The sequence below is a fragment of the Saccopteryx leptura genome, chromosome 2 (genome assembly GCF_036850995.1).
Source record: "Saccopteryx leptura isolate mSacLep1 chromosome 2, mSacLep1_pri_phased_curated, whole genome shotgun sequence".
In the NCBI taxonomy this organism is placed as follows: domain Eukaryota; kingdom Metazoa; phylum Chordata; class Mammalia; order Chiroptera; family Emballonuridae; genus Saccopteryx; species Saccopteryx leptura.
The window spans coordinates 296,632,696-296,653,877 of NC_089504.1; the positions used below are offsets into that span (position 1 = coordinate 296,632,696).

Sequence of the window (21,182 nt, forward strand, 5' to 3'; positions counted from 1 at the left end):
AACCTTCTTTTGTAAAATGTGTGACATTTTTCACAATGTGTAAATTTTCCAGACACTTCTCTTTACATTTACTTCTTCCAACTTCTTATAACAACCAGTTATGAAATCTCTTTCCAGAATTGCCAGCCATATCTCAGCATTGTAAAATAAATTTTCTATTTTCATGGGTTTTGGGATGCCTGGGTTTCTAAAAAAACCAAAAGAATAAAAGGAACTAGAATAGTTTTGTGAGAGAGAGAAATGTGGCTTCAGGACTTATTCAAAAAAAGGTCTTTAAACTTTCTCTTCTCCCTCTTAGTCAACAAAAAGTGAAAAAGAAAACCAGGAATTTTTTTTTTTCTTTTTCTTTTTTTACAGAGACAGAGAGAGTCAGAGAGAGGGATAGACAGGGACAGACAGACAGGAACAGAGAGAGATGAGAAGCATCAATCATTAGTTTTTCATTGCTCATTGCAACACCTTAGTTGTTCATTGATTGCTTTCTCATATGTGCCTTGACCGTGGGCCTTCAGCAGAGTGAGTGACCCCTTGCTCGAGCCAGATGAGCCCGTGCTCAAGCTGGCGACCTCGGGGTCTCGAACCTGGGTTCTCTGCATCCCAGTCCGATGCTCTGTTCACTGCGCCACCGCCTGGTCAGGCTTTTTCTTTTTCACTTAAACTTATTCCTTATAAAGTAAAGTTGAGATGAGACCATGATGCTCTTTTTGTTAAAACCATCACACTCCCAAAAGGCTTTGTTCTTCTGTGCTTAGATTAGTAGCTATAGATATTATTGTAAAGACACTGAGACTCAGTTTTAAAGATTGAGCAGGAGAATTTTTGGAGCATGTTAATTTAAATAATGACACCAAAAATTTTAAGCAGATGATTCTCAAGCATAAATCGCACCTTGTTTTGGCTAACCTCCAATTTTATAGAAATTTATACAGATTATGTCAGGTTTTCCTTTTCAAAAAAAAAATTTTTTTTTTTAATTTATTGACCTGAGAGAGAGAGGAAGGAGTGGGAGAGAGAGACAGAAATATATAGATCTGTTCTTGTATGTGCCCTGACCAGTGAATCAAACCTGCAACCTCTATGTTTTGGGATGATACTCTAACCCAGGAGTAGTCAACCTTTTTATACCTACCGCCCACTTTTGTATCTCTGTTAATAGTAAAATTTTCTAACCGCCCACTGGTTCCACAGTAATGGTGATTTATAAAGTAGGGAGGTAACTTTACTTTATAAAATTTATAAAGCAGAGTTACAGCAAGTTAAAGCATATAATAATAATTACTTACCAAGTACTTTATGTTGGATTTTCGCTAAGTTTGGCAGAATAAATCTTTATAAAACAACTTACTATAGTTAAATCTATCTTTTTGTTTATACTTTGGTTGCTCCGCTACTGCCCACCATTAAAGCTGGAACCAGGTTGACTACCCCTGCTCCAACCAATTGAGCTACCTGGCCAGGGCAAGTTTTCCTTTCCACGTGAAGAACAGGTTCAGTGTTTTAGTACCCGAGTCTCATTCTGGCTTCATCACTGACTTCTCATAATTGAAGATGGGTGTTCCTCTCTGAACTGAATGGCTGCACTAAGAACGCTGTCAGCAGCCGAACAGAGCTTCCCCTCCATCCTCCTCCTGCAACCCTTTTCTACACGGGAAACAGCATCTTAAGGTTAGCAGTTTGCCATTTCAAAGTCACTCTGATAATTGCCAGATCTAAATTTCCATCTAGCTCAATCTTGACAACTGGATAATGGTGCAGCCGTTTCTACATGTCACCTGAAAATGTTTAGTGACATTCTAAAGTAGAGAAAGAATTCAGTTGGGTTCAAAAGCTCAATGAAAACAAATAGCTGAGTCTAAAAATAGTTGGATGTGTTGCAACTTCTTTCTAATCCAACGGCAATGTGTATTTCAGACTGAGAAACTCAGGGGTACGGTTGCAACCTGGATTACCTGCTAAACTACTCACCTCACTGCGTTCCCCCTACACCGGCACTGCTTTCTGCATGTAGCTGGAACAATTTATGATGAACAAAGATGTTTAAGCTAAGCATTAGATGGGGAGGATACAAGAAATACTTTGAACAATGTTAGTCATGCGCACAGTGGCTTTAATGTGAAGCCCCTGAAACGTGAGCTACAGGTCCTCTGACTTTCAAGGCACTACACTTAATTGTGCATAATTTCAGGCATCCCCAAACTACGGCCTGCAGGCCACATGCAGCCCCCTAAGGTCATTTATCCGCCCCGCCACACTTTCGGAAGGGGCACCTCTTTCATTGGTGGTCAGTGAGAGAATGAGAGGAGCATAGTTCCCATTGAAATACTGGTCAGTTTGTTGATTTAAATTTACTTGTTCTTTATTTTAAATATTGTATTTGTTCCTGTTTCCTGTTTTGATTTTTTACTTTAAAATAAGATATGTGCAGTGTGCATAGGGATTTGTTCATAGTTTTTTTATAGTCCGGCCCTCCAACCATCTGAGGGACAGTGAACTGGCCCCCTGTGTAAAAAGTTTGGGACCCTTGATTTAGATCCTTTTTAAAAGAACAGCCTCTTAAATTACTCAAATTTCAGGTTTCACAAAACCCAGATTTATTTCTGATCACAGCTCTGAATTTTTGGCTATGAAATCAAGTGTTCAAAAAATATGTCTTTGCTTTTGCTATAGTTGAATTTATTTTCCATTTGAGCAGTTTTCTACTGTGTGAGGGAAACAGTCTCAAAGGTTTTGCCAGAAATATATCTAAATTCTGAGTGGATTTTTCAGAAAGCCAGGATCCCAGTGGGGAGGGGCACATGACCCTAGGTTGTCCTTTGTCATGCTCACTGTCTCTGAGGCATTGAGGTTCCTATCTGACCTGGGGGTGGACAGTCCAGTTGGACTGAATCTTTGTCCTTGTCCTGATGGTGAGCTCTCCTTTGATGAGCTCTCTACCATAGATCAAAGGATTGGGATTCTGTGGTTTGAACACCACTCTGGAAATACAGGAAAATCTGAAGCTCTGTCATCTGTGTCTAGACACGCCAAGTCATCATGTCTACTCTCCTGCTCCCATGCCGTGCCAGGCACTGGAAACTTCTCTAAGGCATGCCTGTTTCCTGGGTTCCACCTTGGAACTGAGGCACAGACCTCTGATGTTCTAAACACCCAAATCTACTTGAGATGTAACCGGAATTCTGTTCAAGGCAGGACTTCTTTTTAGGGGAATTGGTGTCTCAGCCCTCTGTTAGCCTATTCATGAGTCAGGTTGTAGAGTGAGGGGGAAGCTCTTTCTCATCTATTGTTTTTACAAGAACCCTGTGCTTTGAGTTCAGACGTTGGCTTTGGAAGTTCAAAAGGCAATATTCATGTGGCTCTAAATTTTCAAACTATTAATCTCTGACTCCAAAAGCCAATTTGTGAAACTTGAAAGACCAGGATTGTTTTCCTGTCATCTGGTTCTGCTGTGGCTTCTCCTTTAAGAGGCTCTGGCAGTAGAATGTGCAAAGCAGAAAGCCTGTGAGGTACAAGGCATTAGTTAGTAATTAATAATATTATATGGACATATATTACCTATTCAGTAATGGCATTCCAGTGGCTGCACAGCTGACCATAATGCAGGTGTCTGCCCTTCCCACCTTTTCTTCCCATCAGAGAGTGTTCTAACCCATTGAATTGAATGAATGTCTACTCAGGTGCTATGGATGAGTGCTCATTGTTAAGATGAACTTGCTCTTGATCAGGTCGGGGTAACCAGGTCATGTTGTGCATGATGGTAATAGTCTGTCCTGGGGTTTCTTTAAGCAACTAGATTGTATAAAAGATGACAATTTGAAATTTTCATTTTCTAAATTTGACAGATATGGTCCATTTGCTACATTAGAAGTTCCAAATTTACCCTCACAGGTGAGCCTCATTCCTGAGAATGTAATTGGATGTACCCAATCACAAATCCTTACACAAAAAAATTAATACCTTTCAGTGCTACCAAAATAGTGGTTTTGGATGTCACTTTCTAATAACACTGCATATGATTTTGAGTAGTTTAGATAGCAATACTTAAATGTTTTATTGATTGAAATTATTAAAAATGAAGAGGTTGTTACATAGTGTTTTTCTTGACATTCTAAAACACTTAACAAAGACAGGTTTGGAATTCTTCATAGCATTGACATGCAGAAATGTCAACAACTCAACTATATTATTGAGCTACATTTCTGCATTTCTCGCAATTTCGCATTTCTAGAGAGTGATGTTCTGATGCAGGACAAATGCAGGAAGATATTTGAAATGCATCTGAGCTAGATTTCTGGCAGTTTCATTTCAGTGGTAGTTACAATTCTAATTTGTCTTCCAGACCTTAAATAAACTTGCAGCTTTCTATGAAAACTAATGACAGTAAAATGCAAGAGTATACTTTAATTCAAAGTTAATGAAAAAATTAACTGAATAAGGATTTAACAATCCCTGAAAGTCACCCATAATTTGAGACTTTAAAATACTGCATGTGGGGTCAATAGTTGTTATATGTCTTTCTATCCCCTACAATTTGTTTTGATGGATGTGGGCTTTGAGTACTTTTCACTTCCATTAACAGTGGGTTTGTATTAAAAGGATTGAGTTCTTGAATCTTAAACAACTGTTGAAGTTAATTCCAAGATGAAGGCAACTGAAGCACAGAATCACTAGATAAAAGAAAGAACTGCATGAACAGCAGGCTTGATCAACGGCGTGTGGAAACAGACAGGACGATTAGATGTACTAAGCTGGAGCTTCTTATATTCCATTAAGGATCAGTAACTGAATTCCTCAGCTTTATCTACCAATTATTCCATACTAGAGATTAAGAATTTCTCTCAATTTATTTTGACAATGGAAAATAGAAATAATAAAAGCAAAGGCTGCAAATGCATTTTTTCCCCACCTCTTTTTGGGCTAAAATATCATTTCTAATAATCTAGGCCTTAACTATAATAAAATGACCTATTAACATGGTAAAGAAGAAGGACAAATTCTTAACTGACTAAAGTCAGAATCAACAATTACTATTAAGGAAAGAAAAAGCTGTAAGTTTTTGTCCAGTAAGCTATTAACACCTGGAAAGGATTAAGTCACAGGACCCAGGATGGTATCTTTCAAAAACTAAAATTGAGTAAATTTAAATTCTTTAATTCTTCTTATTCATTTATTTACTTGTATATATATTTAATCATTTGCATATTTATCCCTTAATTAATTTATTAATTAATTTTTCAAAAAGATTTATTGGGTGCCTTTTATATGTCATACTGTTTTAAAAATTATATCCCAAATTCCAATAAATCATGATTATTTATAGTTGAACTGTTTTATTTCTATGTACATTAAAGATATATATTATTAAATATCACATGAATAAGTTTATAAGGAAGACGCATATTTAATTTCAAATACAACCCTATACATAATCACATTGTGCTCAACAATGGAAATTGATCTTTAAAATAATTAAAATGTAATTATTTAACTACAGATGTATGCCAATGACTTTAATTTGCTTGAAGAAAATTGTGAAGTTATTCAATATTTACTGAGCCTCAAGAGTTCATTTACTGCCCAACTGACATATAGAATTATAGCGAGTTATTAAGGCAATTCTAGAGAAAGACAAGAATCTTCTATGGTAGTTTGGAGGTGTGGAATGCTTTATTTTAATGTACCAGTCATACAATATTAGGCAGCACTCCCCCTAGTAGAAAAAAGTTTTCACCTTGACAACATCTATGCCTGTGGTAGTCAATCTGGTCCCTACCACCCACTAGTGGGCATTCTGGCTTTCATGGTGGGTGGTAGTGGAACAACCAAAGTATAAATAAAAAGATAGATTTAACTATAGTAAGTTGTTTTATAAAGATTTATTCTGCCAAACTTAGCGAAAATCCGACATAAAGTACTTGGTAAGTAATTATTATTATATGTTTTAACTTGCTATAACTCTGCTTTATAAATGTTATAAAGTAAAGTTACTTCCCTACTTTATAAACCACCATTACTGTGAAACCGGTGGGCAGTTAGAAAATTTTACTACTAACAGAGATACAGAAGTGGCAGTAGGTATAAAAAGGTTGACTACCCCAGAGATTCTATGCCCTTGATTATAGTTTGGTTATTTACATGTGGCTTGTACAACTGAGAATTAAGTGATCACAAAAATAAACAGGTCTCTCCAAAGCCCATTTATGTAAGTCCTAGTTAATTCTCTTTGGTTAAGCTTTTAATTGTATCCAATTATTTTCTAAGAGTTCATTGAAAACCCTTCTAACAAATAACCAAGTGATGACTAGCTAGTGTTACATCCTATAGGTTTTCAGGAAACATCAAACTAAATATGACATTGCCTGTGGCACTAAAACAAACAAAAACAATATTCTTGCCTGACCTGTGATGGCGCAGTGGATGAAGCATCAACTTGGAATGCTGAGGTCACTGGTTTGAAAACCTGGGCTTGCTGGTCAAGGCACATATAGCAGTTGATGCTTCTTGTTCCTCCCCCATCTCTCTCTTTTTCTCTCTCTCTCTCTCTCCTCTATAAAATGAATAAATTTAAAAAAAAGAAAAATAAAATATTGTTATTTCATTTCAGATGCGATCTGTGAGCCGAGTCTTTAAGTTTATAGACATGCCAACGGAAGAAAGTAAATCTATGAAGTCAATCAAGCCATCCAAGAATGGCCAACTCTCAAAAGTTATGATCATTGAGAATCAGCATGTGAAGAAAGATAACATCTGGCCTTCAGGGGGCCAAATGACCGTCAACGACCTCACAGCAAAATACACAGACAGTGGAAATGCCATATTAGAAAACATTTCCTTCTCAATAAGTCCTGGCCAAAGGGTGAGATTTCAGTATTGCTGCTTTGTTAGATCTGGGGTTAGTAAGTAAATCTCAGTAGCCTAGACAAAGTCTTCATAGGATCCATCTGTAACACCAGTATTGAAAACAAGGATTCATATTGAAAATATATACTTCATGTTATTACTATATAGAGTCATTTCTTCCACATGAAATTTACTTTGCAGAATTCCAGAATTCTGAAATCTATATACTAGGTTAATTTAAATATGATTCTACTTGCAGAATATCTAATTGATTGCTAAGTTAATATCTCAAAAGAAGCCATTAAATAAACCAAAATTCTAACACGTTCTAGTTTTTGCATCTTGAAACTATTTTTCATTTCTGGTAAGAGAAATATTTTGTTGTTGACTCCATCTAATGTCTTCTTAAATTTTTACCTCATTTACCCTCTGTCAAAAACGTGGTACTTATTGTCTTCACTTTTTTCAGTTTGTTTGTTTGGTTGAAATATTCAAGGTATGGATTAATATTTTCTCAATGATATACCAAGAAAATTTTATTATTTAATAATCAGAAATAACTGTGCATTAATTGGAAGCGTTCCTTATGGATCCCAGCACTGGGCTGAACACATACAAGGTACTCACATATTCTGGTTCTGGAACTGATTCTTGGAGAAGGAGACGGTCATTTCATTTTATCTATTTTTCATGCTCTATAAATATGGTTTAATAATGCCTTTAAACTTCATGTTCTGAGGCTCTCCATAAATATACACAGAAGTATTTTATGTTTTATTATCTTTTTTTATAAAAAAAAATGAGTATAAGAAAATCATTTCTATGGAAGCAGAATTTTAAAACTTTATGCTTTTATGACTTAATTTCAAATAAAGATTTAAAAAATGATTGAGATAATGGCCATAAAAGTTTATTAGGCCACCACCACTATCACTACATTGGAAGAAATATCACTTGCTTTTTGTTCATAAGGTTAGAAATGTTTGATGCACTAGATAAAGTTCAGTTTAGAAAGGATCAGCAGAAAGTTCATGCATACCACACTGAATGGCTTAAAACAACACATGGAACTTTTGACTCACCTTTTTTTTTTTTAATTAAGTGAGAGGCGGTGAGACAGGGAGGCAGACTCCCACATGTGCCCAGATTGGAATCCACCTGGCAAACCCCCTACTGAGGGCTGCTCTATCCATCTGAGGCCACTGCTCCATTGCTTGGCAACAGAGCTATTTCAGTGCCTCAGTTGAGGCCATGGAGCCATCCTCAGTGCCAGGGGCCAACTTGCTTAAACCATTCAAGCCATGGCAGCTCGAGGGGAAAAGAGAGAGAGAAAGAGAAGGGGGAGGGGGAGGGGTGGAGAAGCAGATGGTCACTTCTCCTGTGTGGGGAATCGAACCTGGGACTTCCACACACTGACTCACCTTTTTAAATCTTATAGTTATGATAAATAAATTTACATACTACTAAAATTAGCTTTCTATAGTACTTCTTTATACTATAAGCAATGAGTTTTTTTATTCTTTTTTGATAGAAAACAACTTTAAATGGGCTTAAACAGAAAGATGAGATTATTAGGTTGAATTTATTCCTGGATTAGGATGAGATGGTTTGTGGGTGTTTGTTTTACCGTATTTCCCCATATATCAGACACACCCTTTTTCGAAATTTTTGGTGTATAAAACTGGGTGCGTCTTATACAGTGGTTGTGGCATTTCAAATGCCATAGATGAAACTGAGCACAAGGCAATATATAAAGACAGAGATTTGTCAGCAGACACAGATGAGGACAAGCTAATGGATAGGAGTTTTGACAGTGATGAGGAGTTGTATGAATTTTATGATGAATAAAACCTGAGTTTAATAACTTTATGTAATACATTTTTTTCCCAAATTTCGGGCCCCAAAATTAAGGTGTGTCTTATACATGGGGAAGTATGGTATATCACAGCCCTCATGAAATCTCTGAGGTTATTTGACATTTTTGCCTCACTATTGAACTCAGAGAAATGTTCAAGTTCTGCTTTGGAACTATATAAATTTACTGATGTGCCTTTGCTCCTCCCTTGCATTGAGAAAAGCATAATTAATTAGTCTCTTTTGCTTTATACATCAGTGAATGCCACCGACAGCTCTGTCCCTGGAGTCACCAGGACCAGGACGGATGCCTAAAGTGCTGTCATGAAGTTATAAACAATAGCAACAAATAGTTTGAGTAAACCGGGTGAGAAGCTGGAGTAAATGCTTTGCTTTCCTTCCTCCTGACATCCCCCCACCCCTTAGCTTTACCAATGCTCACCTTCCCCCTCAAGCAAATGCAACCAAGTCCTAGTACAGTGACAGAATTCACAGAGTCCTCATTTCTGTAGTTTCCCTGCCGTGAGGATAATAATCAGAGATGCAGTAATAATCAGAGATGCAGTAATAATCAGAGATGTAGTAAATTATGCTCAGCATTTTGTTTCGCTGAACCTGTGTATAGAACACGGGCCTGTGGGCTCAGGAACTCTTCTCTGCAAGGTATTGTCCGAAACCTATGGAGAATTAAAAAGTACTCACACAGGGCTATGAATCTTGTCATCCAAAGAGAAATCCAGTGTTCACTGGAGCTTACAGTGTCTTAATCACCATTTGAAGACTTTCATTTGCTATCACATTTGATCTTATTATAACTCAGAAAATTGATATTACCCTTTTTGTGCACAATGGAAGAAACAGAAATTCAATTAAGTAATTAAGGGAGCAGATATCTTAAACCCAGGTCTATCTGACTTGAAAGTTTTATTTTTTTTTCCACAAGTTGCCATTTCTTCTCTTAAAAGAAGAAAAAGAAGGAGTAGAATAAGGGGGGAGAGGGAGACAGTTGGTGAAGGAGGAGGAGAGAGAGAGAATATGACTTCATCCCAGATGATGACAATCTAAAAGAAGTACAAGATTCAGTAAAGGCGGAAGCAGATTTATTGTGAAGCTAACAAAGCAACAAGGCTTAAATTTTAAGTTTCAGAAAACTTCATTTGCCTGAGCCCCTTCCAAGACTCTGTGCCTAATTTTGTATTTATAATTTTAAGCTTTGTTCTTTAAGAAAGTTTCCCCTCCAGATTATATGAGCTTTAGGCTCTCTTATATAGTCAGACTCATATTCTTGAAAGAAAATTTTTTTAAAGGACTGACATGGACATTTCTTTTCTTGTGTAATTTTAATGGATTTCGGTATTCTTGATTGTATGGTGTATTGGGGCCCATTCAGACTGCTATCACAAGAATCATAGGCTAGGTGGCTTATGAATGACAGAAATTTATTTCTCACAGTTGGGAGGCGGGAAGTCTAAGGTCATGGTGCTGGCAAATTTGGTGTCCAGTGAGAGCCCACTTCCTCTTAGAGGTCTGTCTTCTCACTGTAATCTCATATGGTGGGAGGGGCAAGGGACTTCTCTGGGCCTCTTAATAAGGGAACTATTCCTTTTTATATGGGCCCCACTCTCATAACCTAAACACCTTCCAAAGCCCCCTAATACCTCCCAATACCATCACATTGTGGGTTAGGATTTCAACATGTGAGTTTGGGGGAGACTCAGATATTCAGCATGCTAAAAAGATGAATAGAATCAATGTTTTATACAGAAAAATTATTCAATCTTTGTATTAAAACATTATTTCTATAGCACTTACTTTAAAGAAAGTATGTCCTTTTTACTTTCTTTGCTCTTAAGTTAGGCATTTAGTTCACAGAAACTGCACTTTAAAATTTATTTTCTGCTAGGGCAACAGTGTAGATGCAAGAAAAAGGGTCCTTGCACTTTCTGTCTGTCTGACTGTGGCAGCCAAAATTGAATGGGGGAATACAATAAAAAAAATTATTTTCAGTGCATAAGAAATGTAGCAAATATTTTATAACTTGCACTTTTAAAAAACTCCATTTTGCTTTTCAATCCCAAATAGTGTGTGTGTGTATATATATATATTATTTTTTTGGCTAAATTTTAATATTCAGACTACCTTTTCCCAACTGGAGCACTTCTTCCATTTTCCACCTTCTTTCCCCTCTCAAAATGCAGGCTGAGATTTTAATTTGAAGCCAGGCTTTTCATGATAAACATGGACTTATCAAAATGCATCAGATAATATATTGTATATATTACAGTACTGTATAGTCTTCTGATTACATAAATATTTAATAGTTCTTCAAGATCTATTCTTTTGGCTGAGCTTACCTGCCTCCTCCATTTGTATTCTTTTCAAATTACTGAGATGACAGAAACAATTGAAACGTATCAAGGGTTCTGATCATAGCAGCACAAGCACCTAACATGCATATTTAGTTTGTAAAATACATACGGCATTCTGTCTTGATAAAAACTGGTGTGAGACAGTAGCCAAGCCCTTCAGTAACTTACAGGATTCACAAGAACTTATATTAAGAATTGTGTTTTCATAAATAGCTATGTCAACATATACAAGGTACAGTTACTATCATTTTGAGGACTTGAATTTCATTTGGTTTAGCATCTTGATTCCTGAAGACCACCAAGAGGTGAAAAATAATTACAACAGGTTTCAGTCTGTTAGCAGTATTAGAATGGTGGCACAGTTTACTCTTAAAAGATGGGACTGAGACAGCTGTATTCATGGTACAATGCAGTTACAACTAGCACCAAATCTAGCGCTGTTTAACTTTCCACATAATAGTTTGATTTATCTTGATCCAAAATTCTTAGAGAGGAGGCACAGAGAACTTACTAGAAAACACTGACTTGAAATTAGGCTAGATCTTAAAAGCTTATTTGCGGGAAGTATTCAACAGGTCACTGAGAAGCCTGGCAAAACAAATCCCGGAAAAGAATTAGTAAGTGCCAGTTATAGAAATAACAAGAAGACTTTGTTAGGTATGAACCAGTAAGATTCCTTGGTGTTGAATGAAAAAAGTCTCAAACATACCAGCAGTTCAATAATATAAGGAAACTGAAGAAATAGCTAATAATTTTAAAGCTAAAGAAAAGATTGACAAACTGCCTCTGAATCTAGTCTCATTTCAATGTAAAAACTGAGTTCTATAAAAATCGGCCTTTGCTTTTTAAGGAAAGGGAACATTTTCTTTATCCTCGTCATTAAAACGTTGACCAGTGGTATAAATGTCTGAATCTCAAGGCACTTTCTATTAAAAATTCTTGATATGACTGAAGAGAAAATCACTTCCTCCTATTGAATTTTACTTCTTTTCCCTCCGTTCCTCACCTATACAAGACATATTCAATTACTTATATGAAGCTTTACATTGCATTCGAATAATGATGATATATGGTGAATATGTTTGTACCACATAGGCTGGTTCAGAAATGGAAGCGTACATTTGAAATTTCACAAGATTTTTAAATTAAGAATTGATATAAAAATTGACCAAATTAAATTCATTTGTTAACTCAATTAAATAAGTTTGTTCATTCATCTGCCTTTCCCTTCCTTCCTCCCTCCCTCTCTTCCTTCTTTCTTTCTATTATCCATCTATTCATCCATTAATTCATCCTTCTGTCTAACTGCCCCTTAGTCAATCCAGACAAATATTAATTGAGCACTTTATGTAGGCCAACCATTGTGCCGGGGGCTGAGAATTCAAGAGAAAACAAGACAGACTGCTGTGCCCTTGAAGAATTTATATTCTTGAAATTAACACAAGCAATTAAGAATATAATAAAAGAATAAATATCAGTTGTGATTAATAGTATGAAGACCCTCAATACCCTCAATAGGGTGTTATATATAACATTCAGGTTATTTGATTTTCTCAGTTGTCTCGGAGAACATATATTTTTATTTTTATTTCTTTTTACTTTAATTTTATTTTTTGACTACAATTGACATGCAATATTGTATTAGCTTCAGTTGTACAATTCAGTGATTAGACAATATGTAATTTACTAAGTGATCACCCTGATAAATCTAGTACCTACCTGACACCATACATAGTTATTAAGATATGATTGCCGTATTTCTCCATGTATAAGATGAACCTTAATTTTGGGGCCCGAAATTTGAAAAAAAATGTATTACATAAAGTTATTAAACTCAAGTTTTATTCATCATAAAATTTATACAACTCCTCATCGCTGTCAAAACTCCCATCCATTAGCTTGTCCTCATCTGCGTCTGATGACAAATCACTGTCTTCATATATTGCCTTGTCCTCAGTTCCATCTATGGCATTTGAAATGCCACACTTCTTAAATGACTTGACAAGCACTGTATAAGACACACCCAGTTTTTAGACCCCAGATTTTTCGAAAAAAAGTAAGTTTTATATATGGGGAAATATGGTATGCTGGACTTTACATCCCATGACTATTCTGTAACCACCAATTTGTACTTCTTAATTCCTTCACCATTTTCTCCTTTCCTCCCAACCCCGCCTCCCATTTGACAACCATCAAAATGGAGAACATACATTTTTAAAAGTCTCATTATAGAATTCTTACAAAAAAAAGACAATTGTGTCATTGCTGTTTACCAGTTAGCTACAAGGCCTAGTTTTATTCCAGCTTCATAGTGAGTGATCAAAAAGCTGTTATTACTATAAAAGATTGTTGTACGCTCAAAAGCATTTACTGTGTCTATGAACTGATTCTGGTTTACAAACTGTTACTGGTGAGTGATAATATAGAAGTTGAAAATAAGCATTTAGAAATTCAGTTTTATGATCTGTTTTTTAAAGTACTGATTTGCAGTCAATTATAAGTTAAAAGGTGAAACAACACATAACCGTGCTTTCTCACAGATAGTGTGAAAAGCACTATGCTAAAAGACCGGTTGCTCAGCTCTACTGTAAAAATGGTAAAATGATTTAAAAAAAAGGAATAATGTAAAGGGAGGGAAATGAACATTTATTCAGTGCCACTATATGTTGGGCAGTGTATTCATTAAGCAGCTGCAGGACTGCTCGATCCCTCTCAGAGCGCTGCGCTCCAAGTGCTGGGTCTGGTGGCCTCCAGGACACAGGGCTGGGCTCTCTGGGGTCTCCCCTTGCTATGGCGTTCTCGCTTCCATACTATGCTCTTATGGTCTTTAGGTAACAGTACTAGTTTTTTCTTTTCTTTAATATGTTTTTTGCTTCCCAAAATTCTCTTCCTTTCAATCGGATGGATGTAAGAGTTTGATTTGACAGCTGCCCAGTGCTGATCCATGAGGAGTAGCAAGGCCCCGTCTGCCTTCTCCGGGAATGTGTAGCTCACTGAACTTGGTCTTGTTTATTTTCAGGCCTGAAGTTGACACTTGCTTATTTCTAAAGGACAGTATCTAAGTACTGGGATTGCTTCAGATTAATGAATTTTCAAGCTCGTGTTTAGGTTTGTAACTAGACCAAGCTATAGGTCTCTGCTTCTGGCTTGAGCCTACCCTTAGAAGTACTGGGTGTTAAGACCCTGTATCTTTGCTTTTCTTTGATGCATTTTCAACCTTTTTGCCATTACTAACAGTCAGTGATAAATAGAACCAGCAACAGGGGTCTAGTTCCCTCTGGCCAGCTTCTATATTCTGTTCCAGATCAGTATTGGTCAGAATAGGGAATACACACAAAAAAATTTGAATAAATAAGTGAAACTGTTCCCCTGGTGATGATTAGAAATGAACAGTTCAGTGCTTTTTTATTTTTTTAATTTTAACTAAATACCAGATCACATTCATGGCAGGTGTCTGTATGTCACAGGTGTAATACCACCACTCTTGTATTCCAGGTGGGCCTCTTGGGAAGGACTGGATCAGGGAAGAGTACTTTGTTATCCGCTTTTTTGAGACTGCTGAACACTGAAGGCGAAATCCAAATAGATGGTGTGTCTTGGGATTCAATAACTTTGCAGCAGTGGAGAAAAGCCTTTGGAGTTATCCCACAGGTAAACTGGAAAGACTTAACTAGCAGAAAAGTAGCTAAATTCAATTTTGTCATTATTTGATGTTTGCATTTAAGAAATTCACATTTCCCTGCAATATTTATTTGTTACATATTTTTGTTTATTTTGTGCAATGCAATATTTTCATTAGTGGGAAAAGTATCTCTAAAAGTTTAGATTCTCTGACATCTAGTTGTTGAAATATTAAGGCCTTGGTGAGTTGGCTTAGTGGTAGAGCGTTGGCCCCATGTGTGGATGTCCTGGGTTTGATTCCTGGTCAGGGCACAAAGGATAAGCAAACATCTGCTCTTCACCCCTCTTCCTCCCCCTTCTCTGTCTCTATCACTCTCTTTCTCTCTTCCCCATAGCTTGATTAATTCAAGTGTATTGGCCTTGGGCACTGAGGATGGCTCCCTGCAGCCTCTGCCTCAGGCCCTAAAAATAGCTTGGTTGTAAGCATGGCCCTAGATGGGCAGATTATCGGTCCCAGAAGAGGGTTGCTGGGTAGATCCTGGTTGGTTGCATGTAGGAATCTGTCTCTATACCTTCCCTACTCTCATTTGGAAAAAGAAGAAAAAAAAAGAAATATTAATAATTTTGATAGCTTGTCCCAGAAAACAATGTGTAAGGAAGAGCACAGGGCTTTTGCTTTTATTGGCTTTTTTCCCTCCTTCGGTGATCTGAGTTCCTTGGTAGTGATCACAGAAGGTTGAGAAAAGCTTACTTAGCAAGACATAAAAGATAATCCTGAAGTAACACGCATTTGGAAGCATGAGGTAGTGAAATTGAAAATAAAATGCGTAATCATTGCTTTTTTTGTTCTTCGGATAAGAATGAACCACATCAGATTTATCTGTAGCTATTTTTTTTTAATGTCACTCTTTGATTTGGGTCAGAAAGGATCTCTAGCTTCACCAGCTTAATGTCATTCTGTGATAATGTGCAAGAGGTTTTCTTATTTCTAAGAAAAATAGCAATAGCTTCATTTTTAAATGATTCAAATGAAAACCAATGAATATCTTTAATGTGAGCAAATCTGAACGGTGTGTGCTGTACCTGTGCTGGGATTTGCTCTCATCTCTATGGGCACAGTCACTGTTTTAACAATCACTTTGCCCTCTGTGTACTAATGCACACTGATTCCATTCCACTACCATGGTACCAACATTTAACTTCTTTTAACGCAAAAATGAAATGTTAGGAGCATCTCCCTGTAGATCGACTATAAATCTAGCCTAAACATAAAGCTTGTATTTTTTGATAGATAACCTTTGTGGAACATTTGCTCCTTTCAACTAATGAGGCAGTAAATATTGTAACTGCTAGACTGATGCTTTTAATTCATTTGTCTAGACTTTGCCCTGTTGCCAGACACTTAATCCTGGTTGAACTTTGAAAAACAATATTGCTTCTTCAGAAAGAAAAAAAAGATTATCAGATGGTCTAAAGATAAACAACAGAGATACAAGTATCCCAAGGTGATGGCATTAGGCAAAAATCAAAATGTTGGAGAACACAGACTACAATCTGGTTGTCCGAGAAGAGCTGCTGCTATTCAGTAGACTCGAAGTTTTCTGATCCCATTTTTAACTCAGTAATGAAGGTTTTGTTTCTGGTTGTTCTTATTCACAAAAACCTGCCCGTTATATAAATAATAAGGAAGGTTCTAAAAAAATAATTTCAATTTCACTGGGAATCCTTTAGTTTATCTGCATGGGACAGGCAGGTTTTTGTTTTATTGTGTATTCTATTTAGGAACCTAAATATGCAAGAGGAAAACCAAGTGGGCCAGAGTTATAAAAAGTCTTCATCTTGTCTTTCTGCCAAAGTGAATCTTCCAAACTTGCCTTTGTTTTATTTTTTCTCTTCTATGCTTTCAAGCTTTTTATAAACTAAATAAGAAATAATTTGGGATCTGCCTTTAAAAACGTGTGATCATACCAGTGAAAAGGCTCCTCATTGTCCATGTTTATGACCCTGGTTTCTGGGACTGTCCCTAAGTGTCACAAGAATGTCAGTGGACAATATATACTCTGTCTTCCACAGTGACATCTTGAGGTCATTAAGTGGATACCCAAGAAAGAGAGAAAGGGCAAACTCTTCATACCCTTTTCACATTTAAACCAAGAGATGCTATTTTCTTACCTGTTATTCGAAAGTTCAAATTACGTAATTTTTTTTCTTTTCCTGGAGTTTGACCTTAAAAACAAAAACAACAAAAAAAGAAGGAAAAGGAATTTAAAATCCTATAAGAACTTTTTTTTTAAATTTTTTCTATCTTTTTCTTCCTTTCATCTTCTTGATTTTGCAAGGCATAGCTCTCCCCAAGATCTCTGACATGGAGATATCAGAGATTTTGGGGTCAATTAGTCACTTGTTTTCAGTGACGTAAAACAGGAAGTTTAACAAGAAACTTTTCCTCTCCTTCAGTGATCCTAAGACACCTGTGAAATTACAAAATGTCATTAGTTTTGTCAAATTCCTGCTCCCCCCCCACCCCATTCTTCCCTCCTGTAGCTAGAAAGTGGTCTTGGAGAATGTGCTGTCCAGGAAACAGTACTGTGTACATTTCAAGGTGGAGCTTTCTTTGATTCATTCTGCTTTACCTGTGAGCTCTGAGGATGTGGAGAGGAGACAGGAAGGCCTACTGTCAGAGTCTCATTGGCTTAGGCAATCTGAACATTCAGGCTTAAAATCGTTCATTAGCTTTAAATCTTGTTAAGCATTTAATTCATGAAAAACACAAAAATTATTTTCAAAGCTTTGATTACAAGTTTGGAAGGCTGCAAAGCTATTATAAAGAAATGACTAGGACTGTTCTTGCAATGAGACTTCTGGTTCGAAACTAACTCATGCCCACGTATAACTACCTCCACAAAGCTGGAACGCCATTTGATGTGAGGGCTATTCGATAGGGCCAAAACACATATCCTTAGATCAGAACAAGGAAGCTGGGAGTGCAGCAGTTCTCATTTGGTTTAACAATAATTCACAATATAATAATTAGTTGCTTAATTCCTTCTATATGCTTAAATTATAATAAGTACCATAGATTTAGTAGTTATGTTAGTAGTATTGTGCTCCCATCCCAAACTATAAGTTTCCAATAAGAGGCTCAAAATTACACTCATTGTCATAAATCAGGGATCAAAGGAAGAAAGAAAAATGATAAACTAAACAGAGGTAATTAAGTGTGGTCACGGGTCAAAGCACGGGCTAGTCAGGAGTGCTGCAGGCACTTCTGAGAGAACCCAGCGCCACCACATCACTGTATCCTTCCTTCTTTTCTACCCCCTGCTGCGTTCTCTTCTCACATCTCTCCAGTAGATGTTGACACAAATTAAGCTTTTAAAAGCAACACTCGTTTTGTGATTTGCTTTTAAAGCACTCCTTCCTCCCTTCCTGCACTGAACAGGACCAGATCCTTCCCTTTGTGTAGGTCCCTGACGGTCGGATCCCAGCCCCATCTTCCCAGACAGATCCACCACTCTTCACACCTGGACACTTGTGTATGTCTGTCCAGGCTCACCTACTGTTCCAAGACAGACGTCTCGCTTTTCTCTCTCGTTTTCTCTGTCCATGCACTTCTTCTGTCTGAGCGAGTCTTCCTGTGCCACAGTCACTTGGCCATCACAATGTTTAACTCCAACAGGTGGTCCTTTCTGACTCACTTCCCCCTCCATTAACCTCTATTGAACCCCAGCTCACCAGCTCACCACGCCCACATCCCAGCCCAGATGGGACCTGGAACTGTGTTTATGAATCTCTCCTGACACTTCTCTATACCTTTATTAGAATTATCTGTGTATTTGTTTAATTTTCACTCAGTATTGTAAACACTTAGAAGACATTATAGTTAATAAGGCAGGATTTAAACACAAAATCATGACCAATCAGAGAAGACAGGCAGAAATTATAAATAAAACTTAGACTGTTTACCTTACTGGCTTTTCTATCTCTTACTATAGCACATAACACTGTAGACTGCATGGTAGGAATTCAATATATATTGTTTTGTGCTAAATCACTAAATGTTTGGTCTCTTTTACAAGAGACTGTGGTTCTACTAGTGTCTGGATTTTACTCATTGTGTAATCTTAGGTAAGTTATTTAATGTCTGAGCCTCAGTTTCCCTGTCTATGAGATGAGTATATGAGTAGTAACTCCTTTGTTGGTTTTTTGTGAGGATCAAATAAGTAAAGTAATAAGTAAAATACTTAGTCTACTCCCCAGCATATAGTAAGTACAATACACTAGGTTGTGGTGGTTGTTAATACTTATAGTTCCTTAAGGACAAGAGTCGTGTCCCCCTCATCACTGTGTTGAACTGAAGGTGTATGCTGAAGGGGACGGACAAAGAGGTATGGATAGTTTCACAAAGCAGGTAGTAATTAAGGAGAGCTATAAAGATTATAGGTTGTAGAAAGGTTTGGGGCAGGGAGTTGCGGAGAGGATACTCCAGGATCCCGGGCATGGGTATTATGAACAAGTGCAAAGATGGGAATCAGAAGGTTGGAAGCAAAGGACAGAGGAGGCCATGGTTTAGAGGGTATTTGGAGAAAGACTGACAGGCTTGACAAGTGAGGAATGGGTTGAGTCTTGAGCTAGGAAGAAGCAGTGAAAGGGGAGAAGGGCACGCTCTGGCAGTGTGGACCACAGATTTCTGGTGGCCGGAATAGGAGGCCACCCTCCAGCTGTGCTGTGAGCAGAACAATGAGGACAGTGGGAGGGGAGTCTCAAGTTCAAGGGAGAAGAGAAAAAATAACTAGCATCGTCATTAGTGCAGTATTGTCAATAGTAATCTTACTATTTCTGAGCTTAAAAATTTGACATTTTTGTTAATTCAGTCAGGCCTAGAAAACATTTTTTTATGATATCTCTGCAAAAATTGTATACTAAAATCTTGCTTTCTAAAAGGTTTAATAGTATTCAGTGACTTTACCGGAAACAATAACTTGAACATCCGGCCCTGGCCGGTTGGCTCAGCGGTAGAGCATCGGCCTGGCGTGCGGGGGACCCGGGTTCGATTCCCGGCCAGGGCACACAGGAGAAGCGCGCATTTGCTTCTCCACCCCCCCCCTCCTCTCTGTGTCTCTCTTCCCCTCCCACAGCCAAGGCTCCATTGGAGCAAAGATGGCCTGGGCGCTGGGGATGGCTCCTTGGCCTCTGCCCCAGGCGCTAGAGTGGCTCTGGTCGTGGCAGAGTGACGCCCCAGAGGGGCAGAGCATCGCCCCCTGGTGGGCAGAGCGTTGCCCCTGGTGGGCATGCCGGGTAGATCCCGGTCGGGCGCATGCGGGAGTCTGTCTGACTGTCTCTCCCCATTTCCAGCTTCAGAAAAATACAAAAAACAAAACAAAACAAAACAAAAAAAAACTTGAACATCCTACCTGGAATCATTTACATACAAATAAATGTATGTACATTAACCTTAAAAAATTATTGTCTATTTTTTATAAACCTTAAACATTTTTGACTACCAAATAATTGAATAACCTTGCTCTTATTAATAGATGTTCTTTAAAAAAAAAAGCAGCACTTATTTTTAAACATTCTATAATTTAATCTTATATTATTGATTTGTTCAAATTGGGTGTATTTCTATTTTATAGATTTAACTTATAATAAAATTTTACATACATTGTAAAAAGACAAGACCATAGTCAGTGTGATGCTTGTAAGCATTTAGACAACATGTTAATAGAACTAAACATGAAATATATAGATACATATGTGTGTGTGTATATATATTATATATACATGTTACCATGTATGATACATATAGATATATATGTGTATGTGTTTTTACAGTTGTTTGTATGGAAAACAATGCAATAATTAATAAATAATAATACAAAAATAGACTTTGTGTTTTGTATACTCACAACTGTAAACTTTCTTTTGTCCCACCCTGTAGGTATTCTGAGCCAAAACAACAACAAAAAAGAACAATATATCCTTTAGGATAGGAGCCATTTCTCTGACTCATTTTGTTATTCTACATTCAGTTATCACAGAATCCAAACTGCGTTTTTGCTTTTGACGCAATGCCAAGGCTAGAGCTCGCTGCAGAGATCTGTGCGCAGCACTGAGCGCCCCATGCAGGCTGGCTGCCTCCACTGCGCGGAGGAGTCAGTGTCAGGACGAAGATTAGTCAGACAGTGAACAATGGTGCTCTCTTTATTTTTCCTTGAGTCCCAAGAATTGCTCTTTATACTGTACATACATGATATTAAAAAAATATATCAAATAATTGCATGTGCTAATTTTCCTATTGGTGAAGAGTTTCTTAAAAGAGAAATAGAGGGTTATTTTGATTTATAGTTTTAGGTATATTTTTTGCAGTGCAATCAGTCTGACTGTGTCACCTTGGCCAAGCCATGTAACTTCTCAGGGCCTTTCCCTTTCATTTGTACTCCCGGGAAAACGATGTAGGTGACCTCCAAGGACCTCTCACCTTTAGAGATGAGTTTGTGG

At 37.3% G+C, this 21,182-nt stretch overlaps 1 protein-coding gene across 2 annotated transcripts in view; it reads left to right on the plus strand.

Annotated features, from left to right (window-relative positions):
* CFTR (CF transmembrane conductance regulator) overlaps positions 1-21,182 on the plus strand; it is a 188,888-nt gene that overhangs the window by 146,073 nt on the left and 21,633 nt on the right. For both annotated transcript variants that reach the window (XM_066362550.1, XM_066362549.1), the window contains exons 22-23: positions 6,602-6,853; positions 14,556-14,711. In XM_066362550.1, the coding sequence (XP_066218647.1) occupies positions 6,602-6,853; positions 14,556-14,711 (408 nt within the window). The remainder of the gene's footprint in view (positions 1-6,601; positions 6,854-14,555; positions 14,712-21,182) is intronic.